At 40.2% G+C, this 19,308-nt stretch overlaps 1 protein-coding gene across 1 annotated transcript in view; it reads right to left on the reverse strand.

Annotated features, from left to right (window-relative positions):
- Window positions 1-1,808: 1,808 nt before the first annotated feature.
- Window positions 1,809-19,308, reverse strand: part of MCTP2 (multiple C2 and transmembrane domain containing 2) — a 208,166-nt gene continuing 190,666 nt past the window's right edge. The window contains exons 20-23 of the mRNA XM_056571863.1: window positions 12,926-13,035; window positions 8,736-8,845; window positions 6,369-6,466; window positions 1,809-2,904 (exon numbers count right to left, since the gene is read on the reverse strand). Of these exons, the coding sequence (XP_056427838.1) occupies window positions 2,836-2,904; window positions 6,369-6,466; window positions 8,736-8,845; window positions 12,926-13,035 (387 nt within the window). The 3' untranslated portion in view covers window positions 1,809-2,835. The remainder of the gene's footprint in view (window positions 2,905-6,368; window positions 6,467-8,735; window positions 8,846-12,925; window positions 13,036-19,308) is intronic.

Consider the following 19,308-nt stretch of genomic DNA (forward strand, 5'->3'; position numbering starts at 1 on the left):
GTACTGGAAGGATTACGATTTTTAATAGAAGTAATTTACAAATCTGTTTAACTTTCTGGCACCAGTTGATTTAAAAGAAAAAAGGTTTTCACCGGAGTACCCCTTTAAACAGAGCATGAGAGAACATTATCAGAATGCTGTTCTTCTCACCTGTCAGGTCTTTTGGGGGGGGGGGGGTCATTATAGATGTACTGCTACAGATTTACTGCTACAAATGATACTAAGAGTTTGCCGAGAATTTCCATTTTATGACAACTCTAGATAATAGGAGCAGAGACCACATTTACATCATGCTTGAACTTAGTCTAACTGTGACTACATTTGTTTCCAATAGCAAAATGTGGCTGACGATGGTTGACACACTGGGCTGTATGTCAGCATACTTTTTAAAGCATTGCCAATGTACAGCCCATCGGATGCCCCAAAATGTGATGTGTATGGGGCCTAATATAGATGTGAATTAGGAGAGCTTTTCATTACAACTATTTGCGGAACTTAAGACGGTCCCAAAAGGTCATTATAAAAAAATATTCACTTTTTCAATAATAAAGCAGCTGAAACACAAGTCAATTTTTCCTTTTATATAATCTAATGGATTCAAACATATACATATATATATAAATGAAAGTTTACAACAAAAATATTTTTTTTTTTTATTTCTTATAAAAATACAGTTCTAACCAGAAAAAAGCTATACATTTTAACAAATTACTGAAAGGTTACCATTCCAAGGATGATTAACTGTCACTTCCTCTAGGACTCTAAATATATACAAGCAGCCAGTGTGCAGTAAACCAATATAAATGTAATATTATTAAATCTCCCTCACATGTAATAGAAAATAAAATTTGAAATGCTGTCCTTTGCTATATTTAAATATACATTTTAAAACTAGATAATATACATATCCTCAGTGTAAGATGACATCATGAAGTTTATTAAATGATAAAACGTACCTGGATTGTGCAACACCATAGAGATATAGTCATCTCACACATATAAACCAGAAAACTAAAAATGGTCCTGAAATAATAATATATGTTTGTGAACATCCCAAAACACTGGCCGCACTAATATGACAGATATAACCTGTATAAGCGCTAAAGACAAAGAAACGGAAAGGAGATTTCTCAACACATAGAAGATTAGGAATCTTTGGCACATACACAGTCTTACTGCAATACACGAATGTCTCTTTGAAAGTCTTACAAATCCTTCAAGTAAAACATCAATAAAATAGAAATGCCACAAAAGTAAAAATTAAATAGTATTTCTAATACAGTGTTGATTGTTAACGCCTCGGCCCCAATGTGCTATCCTTTAGGCATCCTTCTAAGTCAGTGTTTCGCAACCAGGCTGCCTCCAGCTGTTGCAAAACTACAACTCCTAGCATGCCCGGACAGCCTTTGGCTGTCTGGGCATGCTGGGAGTTGTAGTTTTGCAACAGCTGAAGGCACCCTGGTTGGGAAACAGTGTTCTAAGGGAACAGCCTGTAAATGCTCACATCAGCCTCGTCATTCAAATATCTCTATAGGATTTTTGTAGTGTTCAGTAAAGTTGTAGAAACAGAAATATATATATATATATATATATATATATATATATATATATATACATACATATACACACACATATATATTATATGTGTATATATATATACATACATATATATATATATATATACATACATACATACATACATACATATATATACACACACACACATAGATATATATATATATATATATATATATATATATATATATATATATATATATATATATTTTTTTTTTTTTATTATGTACAGTTTGGCAGTAAGGTGCAGATTATTTTTCCTTTTCAAAGACATATATGAGCTTTAGTAAATATGAAATATTCTTTGTGAATAGAACACAAGGCCATGTTCACACATAGCATTTTGGGCAGGATTTTGCGCAGTATTTTTTAACCAAAACCTAGAGTAGAATGGACATAAAAAAAGTGCAAATAGTTTTTCTGTGCTGGTTCCACTCTATTTTTTGGTTCAAAATATGGAACAAAATCCTCACCAAAACACTGTGTGTGAACATAGACTAATATTCCCCAATATACATTTTATATTAATTCTTCATGTTCTTTCAAGATCTTTGCTTGCAGTCATTCATAAGAAAAACTTCACAGTTTCCTCCTAGGGGGATCCAAGTCTGTCCTGATCAAGGGATGGATACCTAGCTGTACAGCTTCTTACATGACCAAGACAAATTTTCATTCAATGGAAGTAAACAATGAAGTTTCCTTATAAATGACTGCAGGCATCCTGAAAATCACAAGAAATCAATACATGTAACTGTATAACTTTTCATTATATATAAAATAACTGTTCTTTGCTGAAACCATAATAGCCCTTCTAAGAAAATCAAGTAAGCGTGGTATTGTTCAGCTCACTTGGATTGTGCAGCTAAAGGAGACTTTACAACATATAAAAATACACTCAGCAGTTACTCTGGAAAATTGATATTTTTGTAGACTTGGAATAAAAAGCCTACAGTGTTTTAGACACTTTTGTATGGTAGAGTAAAAGCTATAGCATGGATTGTCTGATATCATGGAAACTTCCCCTGCTTCCCCCGAGAAAACACATAAAAAACAAACTATTTTTTTCCTCATGGATGAGGCTTATCTGAGTCCAGCCAGTAAACCTGATTAGTTTAGGGCCAACCATAGAGGAACACTTTGAGGGAGACCCGCCCCCTAGGATCCTGTCCTTTGGTTTCATTCAAGTGTCAGGCTTGTGACATGAATTAGTGCACAATTTCATACAGATTCATCTGAGAAGCTCTACAATGTCCTCCTTAGTTACAATCCGCTTCTCTTCTTCCTTAGGGCACCTTGGTTGCTGTTAGGTTTGAGCTCGGTATACTGCACCTGAAATAAAAAAGTAAGTAGACATGACGTTTGCTATTAAGTAATTGTAGCATTCTTCAGAGTTGGTTAATGGCTCCCCAAGGAGATACTCAAGGAATCCACAGAACATTCAGGGTAATGAATCATTTTCAAAACATAAAAACATTGAAAATTAATTGGTAGCCGGAATGGAGTTACTTCTACATGTGCAAATATTAAGCGCAGATCTTATTTTAATGAGACAGAGCGGTTTCTAACAAATTTTAGCAGTGGCAAATAGGTGTCTTTTACTGACTTATGACTATTACAACGTGCTACACAAGTGAATTAAAAAGCCCCCCGGGGAAAAAAAAAAATTACATTAGTGAAATGTAACAAATGTACTACAAACCTATAAATAAGAATGACAAGCAGAAAAGCAGAAGAAAATAACACATTCATTGCACAAAGTGTTTGGCATAACTCGGTCTGTTTGGTCTAACAGATTCACAGACACATTTGGCTCAGAACATACGTAAAGTGGCAGACTATATTTGGGACCAGACAGGGTCCGCATTGTAAATGCAAACAGTGAGGGTAAAACTAACTTGAGGGGGAATTGTAGCTTCTGTTTTTTTTATTTTTTTTTTTATTTTTTTTTTAATACTTTAAATGATACTCCAGGAAATACAAGTAAAACATCAAACGTATATACTCTAAACAGCAGATTACAGTATAGCTGATTGTGGATATCTGAAATTGAGCTTTGTGCCAATTGAGCCATTGTCCCAAAGACAGTTAGTGACAACTTCACTACATTTTGACTAGATATAGCAGCATGCTATACACGGATAACTCTTCTGATTCTGGACTATAGGATGACAACACTTTTTTTTATAATCACATAATTCTAAAAAAAAATAATAATAATAATACTTAAGGTTGTCAAATTAATAAGAGTCATTTATTGCTAGCCTTCATTGTCCTATGGGACAATGTTTACCTATTGTAAAAGAAAACAGTGGGGAACTATTTTTCACACAATATTCCTGTAAGTCGGAACCAACACATTTTGCAGTAAAACCAAACTTAACATTAAAACAATGGGTTACCTGAAGAAATACTTTTTAGGTTTAAAAGTGCTCACAGTGTCATAAAAATATAAACACATGTATTCACCTGCCACTAATCCAATGGTGTTGATCCCTGCTGCTCAGAGCTTACTGTTCTCTATGTGGACATAAGACATGTCCGCTCAGCCAATCACTGGCTAAGGTGGGTCACAGATGGGCATTCCTTATGTGTCACAACGGAGGACAGGTGGGGCTAAGCAGCAGAGACTGGCACAGTTAAAACAGCACTGGTGGGAGGATTGACAGTAGGTGAGTATTTTTATTATTCCCTGCAACCCTGAGAACTTCTAAACATACAAACATTTCTTCAGATAACCCCTATAACATTACATGATTCGTATAAGCATGTGCAGATTGTACAGTATTAAGCTTCAAGTATGCAAATATATATTGGCTTTTTATAGAGCTCACCCAAAGTGTCCTACTATATCTTTGTAAACCCCTAAAAGAATTGTATCAAGACCAATCAATCCTATATTATAAAAGTATTATCATCTCTAAATAATATCTGTCAAATTGTGCCATAAGGTGGCCCAGAGGGACTCCATGAACCTGCGCACATGCTCGAGTCCTTATAACCTAGTGTCCCAGCTAAACTGTGGGTCTCTTATATTATACAGATATCATGATCCTAGAAAAAAGTGATAGACATGATGGACATGAAGCCCATGGAAGCTACTGAAGTCTATAAAAAGAGAAGAGTTGCTGGTCATGGAGGATTCCACCCAGCTTTTTCCCAGATTATTAGGAATATAATCAACTAGCCTAGAGGTACAGTCATTTTATGCTCTCAAATTTCTTCAAATGCTGGTGTAAAATTCTAAATACCGTATATACTCGAGTATAGGCCGAGTTTTTCAGCACGATTTTTCGTGCTGAAAACACCCCCCTCGGCTTATACTCGAGTGAACTCCCCCACCCGCAGTGGTCTTCAACCTGCGGACCTCCAGAGGTTTCAAAACTACAACTCCCAGCAAGCCCGGGCAGCCATCGGCTGTCCGGGCTTGCTGGGAGTTGTAGTTTTGAAACCTCCGGAGGTCCGCAGGTTGAAGACCACTGCGGCCTTCAACATCATCCAGCCCCCTCTCACCCCCTTTAGTTCTGAGTACTCACCTCCGCTCGGCGCTGGTCCGGTCCTGCAGGGCTGTCCGGTAAGGAGGTGGTCCGGTGAGGAGGTGGTCCGGGCTGCTATCTTCACCGGGGAGGCCTCTTCTAAGCGCTTCCGGCCCGGCCTCAGAATAGTCACGTTGCCTTGACAACGACGCAGATACGTCGCTGTCAAGGCAACGGCTCTATTCCGGGCCGGAAGCGCGGAGAAGAGGCGCCCCCGGTGAAGATAGCAGCCCGGACCACCTCCTCACCGGACCACCTCCTTACCGGACAGCCCTGCAGGACCGGACCAGCGCCGAGCGGAGGTGAGTACTCAGAACTAAAGGGGGTGAGAGGGGGCTGGATGATGTTGAAGGCCGCAGTGGTCTTCAACCTGCGGACCTCCGGAGGTTTCAAAACTACAACTCCCAGCAAGCCCGGACAGCCGATGGCTGCCCGGGCTTGCTGGGAGTTGTAGTTTTGAAACCTCTGGAGGTCCGCAGGTTGAAGGCCGCAGTGGTCTTCAACCTGCGGACCTCCGGAGGTTTCAAAACTACAACTCCCAGCAAGCCCGGACAGCCGATGGCTGCCCGGGCTTGCTGGGAGTTGTAGTTTTGAAACCTCTGGAGGTCCGCAGGTTGAAGACCACTGAGGGCGAATGATGAGAAGAGGATGATGAAGGGGGGGGGGGGGGGTGTGGGGATGATGAAGGGGGGTGGGGATGATGAAGGGGGGGGGGGTGTGGGATGATTACAAGGGGATGATGAAGGGGGGATGTGTGGGATGATAAGGGGATGTGTGGGATGATGACAAGGGGATGATGAAGGGGGGATGTGTGGGATAAGGGGATGTGTGGGATGATGACAAGGGGATGATGAAGGGGGGATGTGTGGGATGATGACAAGGGGATGATGAGGATGTTAATGACGGGTCTGGATGATGACAGGGGGGGATGAGGTATTTCCCACCCTAGGCTTATACTCGAGTCAATAACTTTTCCTGGGATTTTGGGTTAAAATTAGGGGTCTCGGCTTATACTCGGGTCGGCTTATACTCGAGTATATACGGTACTTTTTCGCTTAAAATAAAAATGCTTTCCAGCAACTATGAGAAATTCAAGGATAAAATTCTGATCACGAAATCTCTCGAGTCTATTTGAAGCACAAATTAAGGACTCCTGTAAATCAGTTTAGTGCCATCATACTTGGGTGTATTGGTAGGAGATGTTGGTAGATTTGTAGGACACAATTACACAGGATCATCTTAACAAAAAATAAAACTTGCCTTTTGAACATCAGATGGTACCCTGGAGAGAAAATCTAGAAACTCATTATTGTCAATGGCGTATGGGTTCCGTAGCTTCTTTGTAAATTTATTGACGCCTGCAAAGAAAAATCCATTTGAGCTTATTCCTACTTTAAAAAGAATGAATACCAGCACATCAGCTGAGGCAGTGTGAGCAAATTCACAGGTTAGGAATGAGTGTGAAGACCTGGTGTCCGGGTATTATTTTACTTTTTTTTTCCCCTTCTGTTTTTCTTTTGACTTAACACTGATCACACATTAATTTCTCTGGACTGGAAAAAAAAATTCCATCAGGTATTCAGTGCAGCAATACATGCCGTATCTCTCCTAGTATTTAACTAGCAATTTAAGAACCTCATTACATTAGATGAGTGTGAAAACACCCATGTCACACTGCATGCATATTAGGCAGATGGTATGAATAATGACAGTGAAGGCTACATAGTGTTAGCGCCAGAGTAGTTTATGATTTGCATTATATAAAGTCCAGCACATATACGGTCCTTTCTGTTTTTACTATCAATTGCACTAGAAAGTTGTAGAATACTTTTCAGGCCCTTTTTAGGAATATATATATATCTCAACTGGCTCCAGAAAGTTAAACAGATTTGTAAATTACTTCTATTAAAAAATCTTAATCCTTTCAGTACTATCCCCACACCTCGTTTGAATAGTTATTGTGTAATTTTATGTCTGATACTTGTCTTTGTTTGTACCCCATAATTGTAAGCGCTGCGGAATCTGTAGGCTAGAGATGAGCGAACTTACAGTAAATTCGATTCGTCACGAACTTCTCAGCTCGGCGGTTGCTGACTTTTCCTGCATAAATTAGTTCAGCTTTCCGGTGCTCCGGTGGGCTGGAAAAGGTGGATACATTCCTAGGAAAGAGTCTCCTAGGACTGTATCCACCTTTTCCAGCCCACGGGAGCACCTGAAAGCTGGACTAATTTATGCAGGAAAATTCATAAACTGCCGAGCCGAGAAGTTCGTGATGAATCGAATTTACTGTAAGTTCGCTCATCTCTACTGTAGGCGTTAAGGTTGTTCTTTTCTGTCTATGTGCTCTCTGATGACACGTGTCTCGGGAAACGCCCAGGTCAGAAGCAAATCTCCATAGCAAACCTATTCTAAACTGGGCGTTTAACGAGACAGGTGTCATCAGAGAGGACTTAGACAGAAAAGAACAACCTTAACTTCAGAAGCTCATAAGTACTGAAAGGATTAATATTTTTTAACAGAAGTAATTTACAAATCTGTTTAACTTTCTGGAGCCAGTTGATATATATAAAAAAAAGGTTTTTCTTGGAATACCCCTTTAATTACCACCTTTCCCAGACCTTCTAAAGCAGTGGTCTCAAACTATTGCCCACCAGATGTTGCAAAACTTCAACTCCCAGCATGCCCGGACAGCCAACGGCTGTCCGGGCATGCTGGGAGTTGAAGTTTTGTAACATCTGGAGGGCCACAGTTTGAGACCACTGTTCTAAGGTAAGCGGTAAGTAGAGTGTTAGGGTCTTGCTTTTAGCAAAAAAAAATGTCAGCCGGGTGATTCAGTATAATTGCTGATATGTGAATCATAACATGAATTATTTTCAGATGTTAACATGTGTACAACAGATTGGACAGCAGGATTACTTTATTTTAAAAGGATTCTATCCGCTGTATTTGCTGTTCAGAGCTGAAAACACAGCTGGATAGGGGTCAGGGTATGAAAGCAAACAGTAATGTTTCTGAAGCGGATACAAGATTGTTTATTTTTTATTTTTCAGCTAAGTGCCAAGGAGGCGGGGCTGAGCTGCTCAAATGCCACAGCCTGGCACACCTCCTCCCTCGCTTTCAACCCCCAGTCCCTCCTTGACTGATGTACAGAACGCTGTATCTCAATCAAGGAGAAAGTAGGAGGTGAGGGCAAGCCAAGAAGCATGCCAGGCTGTAGCATTGAAGCAGCTTGGCCCAGTAGCCTTGACACTTGGGCAAGAAATAAAATGGCAATTTTAGGCAAGTTTGGTAACCACCTTCAGCTCCAGGAAAAGTACAGTATGTTTTGATACCCTGGCAATTATCCAATTGTGTCTGCAGCTCTCAGCGGCAAATACAGCTGATAGATTCCCTTTAAGATGGCCATACACAGCTTCCAATGCAGAATATATGCACACCCGGCCAAGCAGAGTGTACATGTGTATGGGAGGATTGGAAGGGAATGTTTGACCTAAAATATATCCCAGCTTTACAATGGGGATGGAGACATCCAATACTGTATCTGGTACCTGATTGTATAATGATTCTGTAAATTACATAAACACGGATGCCTGTATATTATTTACTGGATGATTTAAAGCTACTTACCCCAGACAAGAATGATATACCTTAACGGTATAAAATACAGTAGAATAGTAGCAATCAAGAGTATGGAACAGGCGAGTAATGAAAGAAACGGGACGCTCCAATTAAATGTACTGAAACAAGAAAACACAGACTTTTTTAGACGTTCCTTTATAATGTAAACAATTGGCAATAAAATATACAATGACATTTAAACATTACTAAGATTTGACAGACTGAAACAAAGTCCATTTGTATTTGTAGCAAGATTACAAGTGAAGGGATTAAAGGGGTACTCCGGTGGCAAAAAAAAATTCTTCAAATCAACTGGTGCCAGAAAGTTAAAACAGATTTGTAAATCACTTCTATTTAAAAATGTTAATCCTTCCAGTACTTATCAGCTGCTTTATGCTCCACAGGAAGTTACTTTCTTTTTGAATTTCCATAATGTCTGACCACAGTGCTCTCTGCTGACACCTCTGTCCATTTTAAGAACTGTCCAGAGCAATGTAAGTGGCTGGATAGTGGATCCTCTGGCCTGTGTGGACAATGGCTTAACCGTACCAGGGAGTGGAGTCTAAGGTGCCACTGGTTTTCACCAGAGCCCGACGCAAAGCGGGAGGTGGCGGCAGGTGGCACCCAGGTCGCTACCCCTGGCATGATCCGTCCACACAGGTTGCCCAGATGTAACTTGGCACAGATGGAGAGATGTAGTCAGGACAAGCACAGGTCAGAAGGGCAGACGGCTAAAGAGCAAGATCAGGTCATGGGCACAAAATCAGGAGGCAGGCGGCAAAGTAGCATGGTCAGGTCACAAGCAGAGGTCAGGAGCACAAACTAGGCAATCACAGTAGGTAGGCTTTCTCTCGGCACAAGGCACAAAGATCCGACACCATGATAGGGAGGTGCCGGACTTAAATAAGGTCTGGCAGCTGGCTAATTAAGGGCGCACTGGCCCTTTAAATCTAGCAGTGCCGGCACTCTTACAGAGAGGGGCCGGAAGCATTGCAGGGTAAGGAGATGCCCAGGGCTCGTGTGCGGGCGCGTCTCACACAGTGAGTCCCGAGGCTGCTGCAACCATATGGAGGCCGGGCTGATCGGCTGGAGCTTTGCCCATAGCAATGTCCGGGACTCACATGCGGGCACGTCCCGCACCACGAGTCCCAGAGCCACTGGTACCAGCAGGGAGGGGGTGCTCATGGCCAGAATGAATGGCTGGAGCGCTGCCCATAACAAGAAGGAGAGGTTTGCTATGGGGATTTGCTCCTGCTCTGGACAGTTCCTAAAATGAACAGAGGTGTCAGCAGAGAGCACGATGGTCAGACAGAAAGAAAATAAAAAAACTTCCTGTAGAACATACAGCAGCTAATAAGTCCTGGAATGGTTAAGATTTTTAAATAGAAGTAATTTACAATATATTTAACTTTCTGGAACCAGTTGATTAAAAAAAAAAAAAAGTTTTCCAGTGGAGTACCCCTTTAAGGTAGCACACATGTTCTGCAACCTCTGTTTGGAGCAAAAGGAGATCTAGTAAACTGCTGTTGACTTGTGAGTCCTGGGGTCATGTAAATAATAAATGCCAAATCTGAACAAGTTTTTCTGTATTACAAACAAAACACTTAGTCCATTCTCCGTGTACCATTTCATCCATCTGGTGCTCTTACATGAATGCACACACCCATCTATAAATACTACGCTATGTACATTGACAGCAGGTGTTCCAGAGCTCATGTGGCTGGTCCACCTCCCGGCACCAGTTAAGTGTTCTGTACTGTACTTCACCGTTTCACAGTGGCTCTCTTATTTTAAACCCCATGGTAGCAGACTTTACTCAAAATAATCTGCCTGCCTGCGATGCATGCTGATCAGGAGACGCACCGTGTAATCTGGAGGGACTTCAGCCAGCCTCATGGGGAGTTTAAAAAGGTTGGAAAGTATTTTTTCCTTCAATGACTTTAAAACCACTTACAAAAAGATGCACTGACAAAGTAAAGACAAAAGAAACATCACAGGGCACTGAATAAGTGTTCTTCTAAATATGCAAGACAGGATATTCATCTACATTTTAAATTAAAATACTAAACATCCTCCCGAAACTAAAGTTAAAACCAGTGAATAACAGACCAATGAAATGTCCTACTCATGTTCTTTTCTGCCGTATGTGTACTGCCAAGTGCGGCCAGTAGAATCCTGTGACCAATGGTAATGGACATTATAAACTATACCTATGGTATGTGACCTAGTAATGTACTAGGGAGCTCCATATAGAAGGCTTACTGCTGTCTGTAAGGAATTACAACACTGATGTTTACCATATATGAATCACAGGCCTTCATCACTGTCTGTTACACATCCGCTTTTTACCAAGAGCAATGTATGGCCGATAATGATTTCATTTGCCGAAAAAACTATTTGAAGTGTTTTCTCATTTGTTGGCTGATCGCTGGTCCTTTCGAATAAGGTATGTAACAAAGTGTTTTATATAATCATCAACCAGTCTGTCACCATTTATGTGTTGCACAGTAAGTGGGGGAGATTTCGTAGGTACCCCTAATGATGCCCATATAAATCTATAGGCCCTACCAATGTATTTCAACAAGTTAAAGGGCTATTCTGGACAAAAACATTTTATCCCCTATCCAAAGGGGCCGTATCCCATAGACATGAATGGAGGGGTCGTGGCGTGACATCACGTCCCCAGTCCCAGAAACCTAGAGGTTATCCGAAACTGGAGATTCAGCACCCGCATAGAATGCAGGTGCTGCAGGGAGATCGCGGGGAGTCTCAGCAGCAAGCCCCCCGTGATCAGACATCTTATGTCTGTTTTTGCCCGGAATACCCCTTTAAATACTTTAAAGTTGCATGCTCAGTAGAGAAACTTTTAAAGTTTTTAGGAGACTTATTCATACAGTTAATAAGCTTTTGAGTAAAGCAAACTAATGCTAGGGTACTACTAAGCCAACAAGCATTACAAGACTTGGCTCAAGCTCCTACCATTTAAAGAAGCACAGGAATTTTTTTCCACATATATATATATATATATATATATATATATATATATATATATATATATATAAAACTCAATGTGTGTGTGTGTGTGTGTGTGTGTGTGTGTGTGTGTGTGTGTGTGTGTGTGTATGTATGTTCCACAAAAACGTCCAAACGGCTAAAGATATTAACATGAAACTTGGCACACATGTTACTTATATGTCAGCAACAAACATAGGATAGGTAATTTAACCCTTACTCACCCCCATTTGCCAGGGGCGGGGTTTATGTTTAAAGTCCTATACAAGTCTATGGCAAATATATGTTACTGCATAACTTCCAAACGGCTGGAGATATTTCAATACCTGGTACACATATTATGGACTGGGATAGGAGGTCCGGGATAGGAGGGTCCGGGATAGGAGGGTCCGGGATAGGAGGGTCCGGGATAGGAGGGTCCGGGATATGATGACTGGATATGAGGTCGGGATATGAGGACAGGATATGGGGTTGGGATATGACAACAATATATGAGGACGGAATATGAAGTCAAAAGCTTCCTCCTTTATTTATTTTCCTCCCCAACAAGGATTAGAAAGGAAAAACTGGGCAACACCGGGTATTAAGCTAGTATATATATTGCAGCATAGTCTACAGAACAATGTGGAGGTTTTTGTGTATGCATTTCCCTTACCCCTTTTTTGCTGATTTGGTAGGCATGAGTTAGGCTCCATTTTAGTTCACTACAATATGGGTTCTGTAACCCATTCTCTGGGATTGGTTGGGGCATTTGATTATTGCAGCTGGTCATCTCATCGGTCTGCTAGTGCTGGAGTTCACTCAGGCTCACAAATGCCCCCTCCCATAGACTAGCATTGAGGGGGCGGGTGTGACGTCACACGGGGGCGGAGTCGTGATGTCACGATCTTCCGTTCTCGTGGTCGGGATGGTATTAGCCTGAGGGCCTCCAGCGGTTTCGGAAGCCATTACAGGTGAGTGTCGCATGGTAGAATGCGGGGGTCCCCATCGGTGGGACCCCCGCCATCAGACATCTTATCCCCTATCCTTTGGATAAGGGATAAGATGTCTAGGGGTGGAGTACCCCTTTAAGGTCACAAAGTACAGTGTGTGTCCCACCATTTTATCTGCTGGAATACTTGATCAGAACACATAACCACCTAAAAAGTCTGAAAACTAAAGGTGTACATCAAGCAGAAAACACTTACTTTTTTATTCGCTCTCCAAAGCAAGCAATTTCTTCTAAAATATTTTGCACTGTTATTACTATGTCTTGTACCATTTGGATCCGGTCTCTGATGCTCTTTCTTTCAGATTCCTGGAGTACAAAATTAAAAGAAAAAGAATAGGAAAAATGGACTATTATTATTATTAAGCACATGAGTGAGCTTCTTATAAGTAACACACAATACAAGTCAACATTTACGTAACTTTGTCAGAGGAACAATGAATGAGAAATGGCAACATCTGAGCAGCCAGGACAAGCCTACTCGTGCTGCAGCAGTGAGACATCATCTGGCAGTGCCATCGACGTCCTGCTGACTTTATTTACACATTTCAGATTGAACCAAGAAATGTGGTTATAACACAGTTTAACAAGCACAACATTACTTCTGCTGTAACTATCAAGCTGCTCAGGAAGAGCAGGGCGGACTCAATCTGAGCAACACAATAGAAATCACATGGCATTTTTTTCTTTATTGTAAAACATACAGAGAAGACACTTTATAGAGAAATTTGATGCATTTTCGAAACAAAGTGTTTTGCTATGAAATTGTGGCATACAAAATACATAACAGATGAGATTGTGATAAATGATAGAGGCTTGTAAAAAGGAGATATAGGGTTATATAGTACAATGAATGAATTTGTATCAGGTCATATTTTCATATACTGAAAAGCTAGGAATTGTCAGTGTTAAAATTGCAGGGGATTTGTCACTAAATATAAAATGTAAGAAAAATCATGCTGTTTTTTTTTCCAGATAATCAAAATTCTAACAGTCTACATAATTTTTCTAATATAACAAAAAATACTGTCTTTTCAGGATAAGCCAGTAAATGCACCAAACATAGTTTGAACGTGACATTATCCCCTTAAGGACCAGGGTTTTTTTCAGTTTTTGCACTTTCGTTTTTTCCGCCTCACTTTTTAAGAATCATAACCCTTTCAATTTTGCACCTAAAAATCCATATGATGGCTTCTTTTTTGCACCACCAAATTCTACTTTGCAGTAACATCCGTCATTTTACCCAAAAATATATGGCAAAACGGAAAAACAAATCATTGTGTGACAAAATTTAAGAAAAAACGCCATTTTGTAAATTTTGGGGGCTTCCGTTTCTACGAAATACATTTTTTCAGTAAAAATGACACCTTATCTTTATTCTGTAGGTCCATATGATTAAAATGATACCCTACTCATATAGGTTTGATTTTGTCGCACTTCTGGAAAAAATCATAACTACATGCAGGAAAATTTATACGTTTAAAATTGTCATCTTCTGACCCCTATAACTTTTTATATTTTTCTGCGTATGGGGCGATATGAGGGCTATTTTTTTTGTGCCGTGATCTGAAGTCTTTAGTGGTACCATTTTTATATTGATCAGACTTTTTGATCGCTTTTTATTAATTTTTTCATTATATAAAAAGTGACCAAAAATATGTTATTTTGAACTTTGGAATTTTTTTTGCACGTACGCCATTGACCGTGCAGTTTAATTAATTAATTATATATTTTTATAGTTTGGACATTTACGCATGCGGCGATACCACATATGTTTATATTTATTTAATTTTTTTTTTTTTTTACGGGAAAAGGGGGGTGATTTGGACTTTTATTAGAGAAAGGGTTAATTGACATTACCTTTTTTTTGCAGTGCTATAGCTCCCATAGGGGGCTATACCACTGCACACACTGATTTTTTTACACTGTTCAATGCAAAACTATGGCTTTGCAGTGATCAGTGTTATCGGCGGTCGATTGCTCAAGCCTGCATCTCAGGCTTGGAGCAATCAATTGCCGAAGGGACGCGCTGGAGGAAGGTAAGAGGACCTCCGCTTGCGTCCCAGCTGATAGGAACACTGCATTTTCACTGCGGTGGTCCCGATCAGCCCCACTGAGCAGCTGGGAAGCGTTTACTTTCGTTCTAAAAAGCAGCGTTCAGCTTTAAACGCCACGTCTAAAAAGGTTAATAGCGCGTGGCACCGCGATCGCTGGCATGCACTATTACCCCCGGGTCCTGGCTTCAGATACATGCTGGGACCGACCCGATATGACACAGCGTCACCGCGTGACACCGCGTTATATCGCAGGAGCTCAATGTCAGGAGAACTTCTTTCAAATAATTTAGAAAAATTATGAATTTACTTGATGATCGTACACACTTTTTTTTTTTTTTTTTTAAACATCTTCCGTGTACGTATGGTGGATGTTGGGAAGGCATGCATGTGTATGAAGTGGGGGTCAGCTGTTTACTACAGCTAATGCTTACCTATTTTACCACTTTGATGCCACAAATACTATTGACTCTGAGGGTTTCCTCTGTTCCCAAATAGTACCTTAGCCATCATATGGTACATTAAATGATTCCATTAAAAATACAACTTGTCTCACCAAAAATAAAATAAAATGCCCCCACATGGCTAAGTCAACAGAAAACTAAAAAGTTACGGCTGCTGTAGGGTAAGGATAAAATAACAAAAGCATGAAAACTGACCATACCAGGAAGAGCTTAAAAAGGAAAATTGACTAGCATATCACTTCTTCTGCATGGTCTTCTGTACCCATTGAAATCAAAAGGGGCTTCATGACCCAATCATGCCTCAGAGACTGCGAATGAGCAACGAGCCAGGGGTGCGGGAGCTGGAAGCCATGGGGAGCAGCATGGACCCAGCAAAAGAACCATGGGGAGAGCAGGAGAGGAGCCAAGGGAAAAGGTGTAATCTTAGCTTCTCATTTGGACCGGCTGCAGTGGGGATCAGAGCTTCTGCACTGCAGAGTTTTTGCAGGAACAGAGACAGCAGTATGGGGGAAAATCCAAGCTAAAAATCTACACCAAAATCTGTTGGTGGGTCCCATGCCGATTTTCATAAGCCATTTTCTGTTGATGTAGCCATGTGAGGGTTTATTTTATTTTAACTATTATCAGTAGAGATGAGCGAACTTACAGTGATTAGATTCATCATAAACTGCTCGGCGTTTGCTGACTTTAGCCTCCATGAATTAGCTCAGCTTTCAGGTGCTCTGAAAGCTGAGCTAATTTATGCAGACTAAAGTCAGCAACTGCTGAGCCGAGAAGTTTGTGACGAATCAAATTACTGTTCGCTCATATCTAATTATCAGCATAGTTCATGCCAATGTGTATGCACCATAAAAAAATTTATGATAAAAAGGGGAATTTATCAAGTAATTTAGACAACTTTTTTCGTCTAAATTTGTTTCAGGAAAAGTTGCAGGCTGGTTCCGTGTAACGTATCCTGCGACATTTCATTTAGAACAATTTTTATTACTGCGAAAAGTCACAAAAAATTAGCACGGTCCATATTTAGAAGAAATCACAGGGCAATTCAACCCTGCCCTATATGTCTCCATGCAACAATAGAATTAAAGGTCCACACGACTTTTCATAAAATTGTCACACGGCCCGTCACTGCTCTGCGACATTTAATTAAGGCAGTTTAGTGTGCATTCATCAATGTCCGTGCGCCATTTCATAAATTTGGCGTACGGATGCCACTTAGCACGCAGCTTTTTTTTAAATCTAAAGTGAACAAAAACCAAGTTCACTTTTGATAAATGCCCCTCTAAATGTAGACCGCTAAAAACTTTGCCTTTTTGACATAATCAAAACCGGTTTCCCATAGCAACCAATCAGATTTCAGCTTTAATTCTTCAGAGGCCTATATAAAAATAAAAGCAGCAATCTGTTTGGTTGCTACAGGCAATTTCACCGCTCTTCCTCTACTACTTGTTTTGATAAATCTCCCCCACTATATTGCTGTTCTTTTAACCAATCAGATTGCTTCTTTAAATTTTTAAAGGGGTACTCCACTGGAAAACATTTTCTTTTAAATCAGCTGGTGCCAGAAAGTTTAACAGATTTACTTAAACTTAAAAAAAAAAAGTAATCATTCTAGTACTTAGCTGCTGTATACTACAGAGGAAGTTCATTTCTTTTTGAATTTCCGTTCTGTCTGACTACAAGTGTTCTCTTCTGACACCTCTGTCCATGTCAGGAACTGTCAAGAGCAGGCTTGGTTTGCTATGAGGATTTGCTTCTACTCTGGACAGTACCTAAAATGGACAGAGGTGTCAGCAGAGAGCACTGTGGTCAGGTAGAAAGGAAATTAGAAAAGAAAAGTATACAGCAGCTGATAAGTACTGGACGCATTAAGATTTTTTTAAATAGAAGTGATTTACAAATCTGTTTAACTTTCTGGCACCAGTTGATTTAAAAACAAAATGTTTTCCAGCAGAGTACCCCTTTGACAAGGCCTCTGAAAAATGAAAGAAGCAACCAAACATGGCCTTTGCTGAAAATGTGCATAATGATACAAAAATGTAAATATATATAACAACTGCTTTCTAAAAACATTATATAACAATCCTATATACCGATCCTATACGTGCACAGTTACAAACACTACTGTATTCAGATGTGTAAGTAAAAACAAAATCAAAACTTTTGAGAAAGAAAACAGATGTCCTAAATGGAGAGTCCAGGACATATATATCTGGCAAATACCAGAAAACTCTGTCAGGATGCTAATTTATTAAAACACATTCTAAAAGGGGAATTTAATATGAAGAGGTGAAACTCAATTATGTTTGTTTAAAATTCCAAGGAAAACCTTTGACAAAGGCAGAGAAGCTCTAATCTGGAGCATGACTGCTATTCCTCAATAGTTTAATCATGGAATATGTGCTGGTATGTTCAATTGCTCCAGTTCTTTCAATCAAAACACATCCAAAAAGGTCAAGGCATTCAGGAAGGCAAGAAACTTTCAACATAAGGAACAGTCTTTTCTTAAGAGGGCTCAGAATTAATTAACATCTCCAAGTTACATTTTCTATTCTGTTCACAAACCAGATGTTCAACAGTGAAGGTTTTATGCAGAACCCTTTCAATGGAACCAAACTATGATGCAATTGTTCCACCATATTACAGGCTACAGAGGGCTGCCTCTCTGTATGATGCGGTCTGACCTATTCCCTCTAGAAGAACAACATGCACAGAACTGAGCAGAGTGGGTTTCATCTGAGAAAAAGATGTTCAATAAGGGCAGCTATATTGTTCTAAGGTCTTCACTGTCCACTGTGACCTATGTAAACCTATATGTCCAAAGTGTAACGAGAGTAAGGCCAGGGGATATACATAACAGTCAAGACTAGAACAATATACGCAGTTTATGCAAGTCAGTCTTATGCCATGTTCACACACCAGAAAAAAAACTGCCGTATTTAGTTTTACACCCAATTTTTCATCTGTTTATGGTTAAAAAACAAACAAAAAAAAACAATGTTTTTAAGTGATTTACAGCCTTTTTATGGTGTGTGAACACAACCTTAAAAGGGGTACTCCACCTCTAGACATCTTATCCCCTATCCAAAGCGGCCATACCCCCCACCATCAGACATCTTACACTTTATAAGGAACATGTGACCAGTTTTATGCTGCCCAAACCAAGGGGTGTATAAAACTGGTATAGTCATCATTATTTTGGGACACTACTAATTGCTCCGATAAGCTTTGACGTTTTCGAGTAACCGTAGTTTAAAAATGCCGCCAAGACCTGGGTAACAAGTCCTTAAAGTGGGTCTTGGCAGCTGCTTCTTGCCCGGCCGGCTTTAACAACGTGTCTCTCGTAGCAAGACTTTAGGGTATGTGAGGAGGCGGAAGGTAGGGGTATTGTAGCAAACCTTTAGGGACTGTAGGGAGCCAGGGGGCTCATACCCTCTCCCAAAAATGAAGTAAATAAAACCAAGTTGTAATACACACACAACCTGAGGACAAGTGTGGTGCTGTATTTAGAACAAATTTAGCTCCGTTCTTCTATTTCTGAAGAACCTCTTTAAGGTTCTGGAGCAGCCATCAGAGTCTCTAGAACATAAACTATTTCTGCTGTAGAAACAAATTGGTCTTGTGCTTAGAGTCATTGTTGTGCTGGAACGTCTGAGTGCACCATGTGCAGTTTTCGTGCAGAAAAAACAACATTGTTTGACCGTATTTTCCGACAACATGCTGCATTTAACTTGCCCCAAATTGTCATAAGATTTCCAGTCCCTTTTGAGCTTACACACCCCTAAAACATCAGTGATCACCCATGCTTAACAGTGGGGATGGAATTCTTTTTTCGCTACAGGCCTTGATGACTCCTCTCTCCAAACATAGCGCTTATGGCCCTGACTATTAAACTCTATTTCAGTCTTGTGATTCCAAGTTCTAGTGTGCCAAAAGCTGTGAGGCACATCAAGGTGTTGTCCAGCATATTCTAACCAGGATTTTTTGTGAAATTGGCTTCTTTATGGCAACTCTACCATACAACTCATTTTCGCTTAAGTATGATATATTTTGCTCCTTCAATC

This window comes from Hyla sarda, chromosome 4 (assembly GCF_029499605.1).
Source record: "Hyla sarda isolate aHylSar1 chromosome 4, aHylSar1.hap1, whole genome shotgun sequence".
In the NCBI taxonomy this organism is placed as follows: domain Eukaryota; kingdom Metazoa; phylum Chordata; class Amphibia; order Anura; family Hylidae; genus Hyla; species Hyla sarda.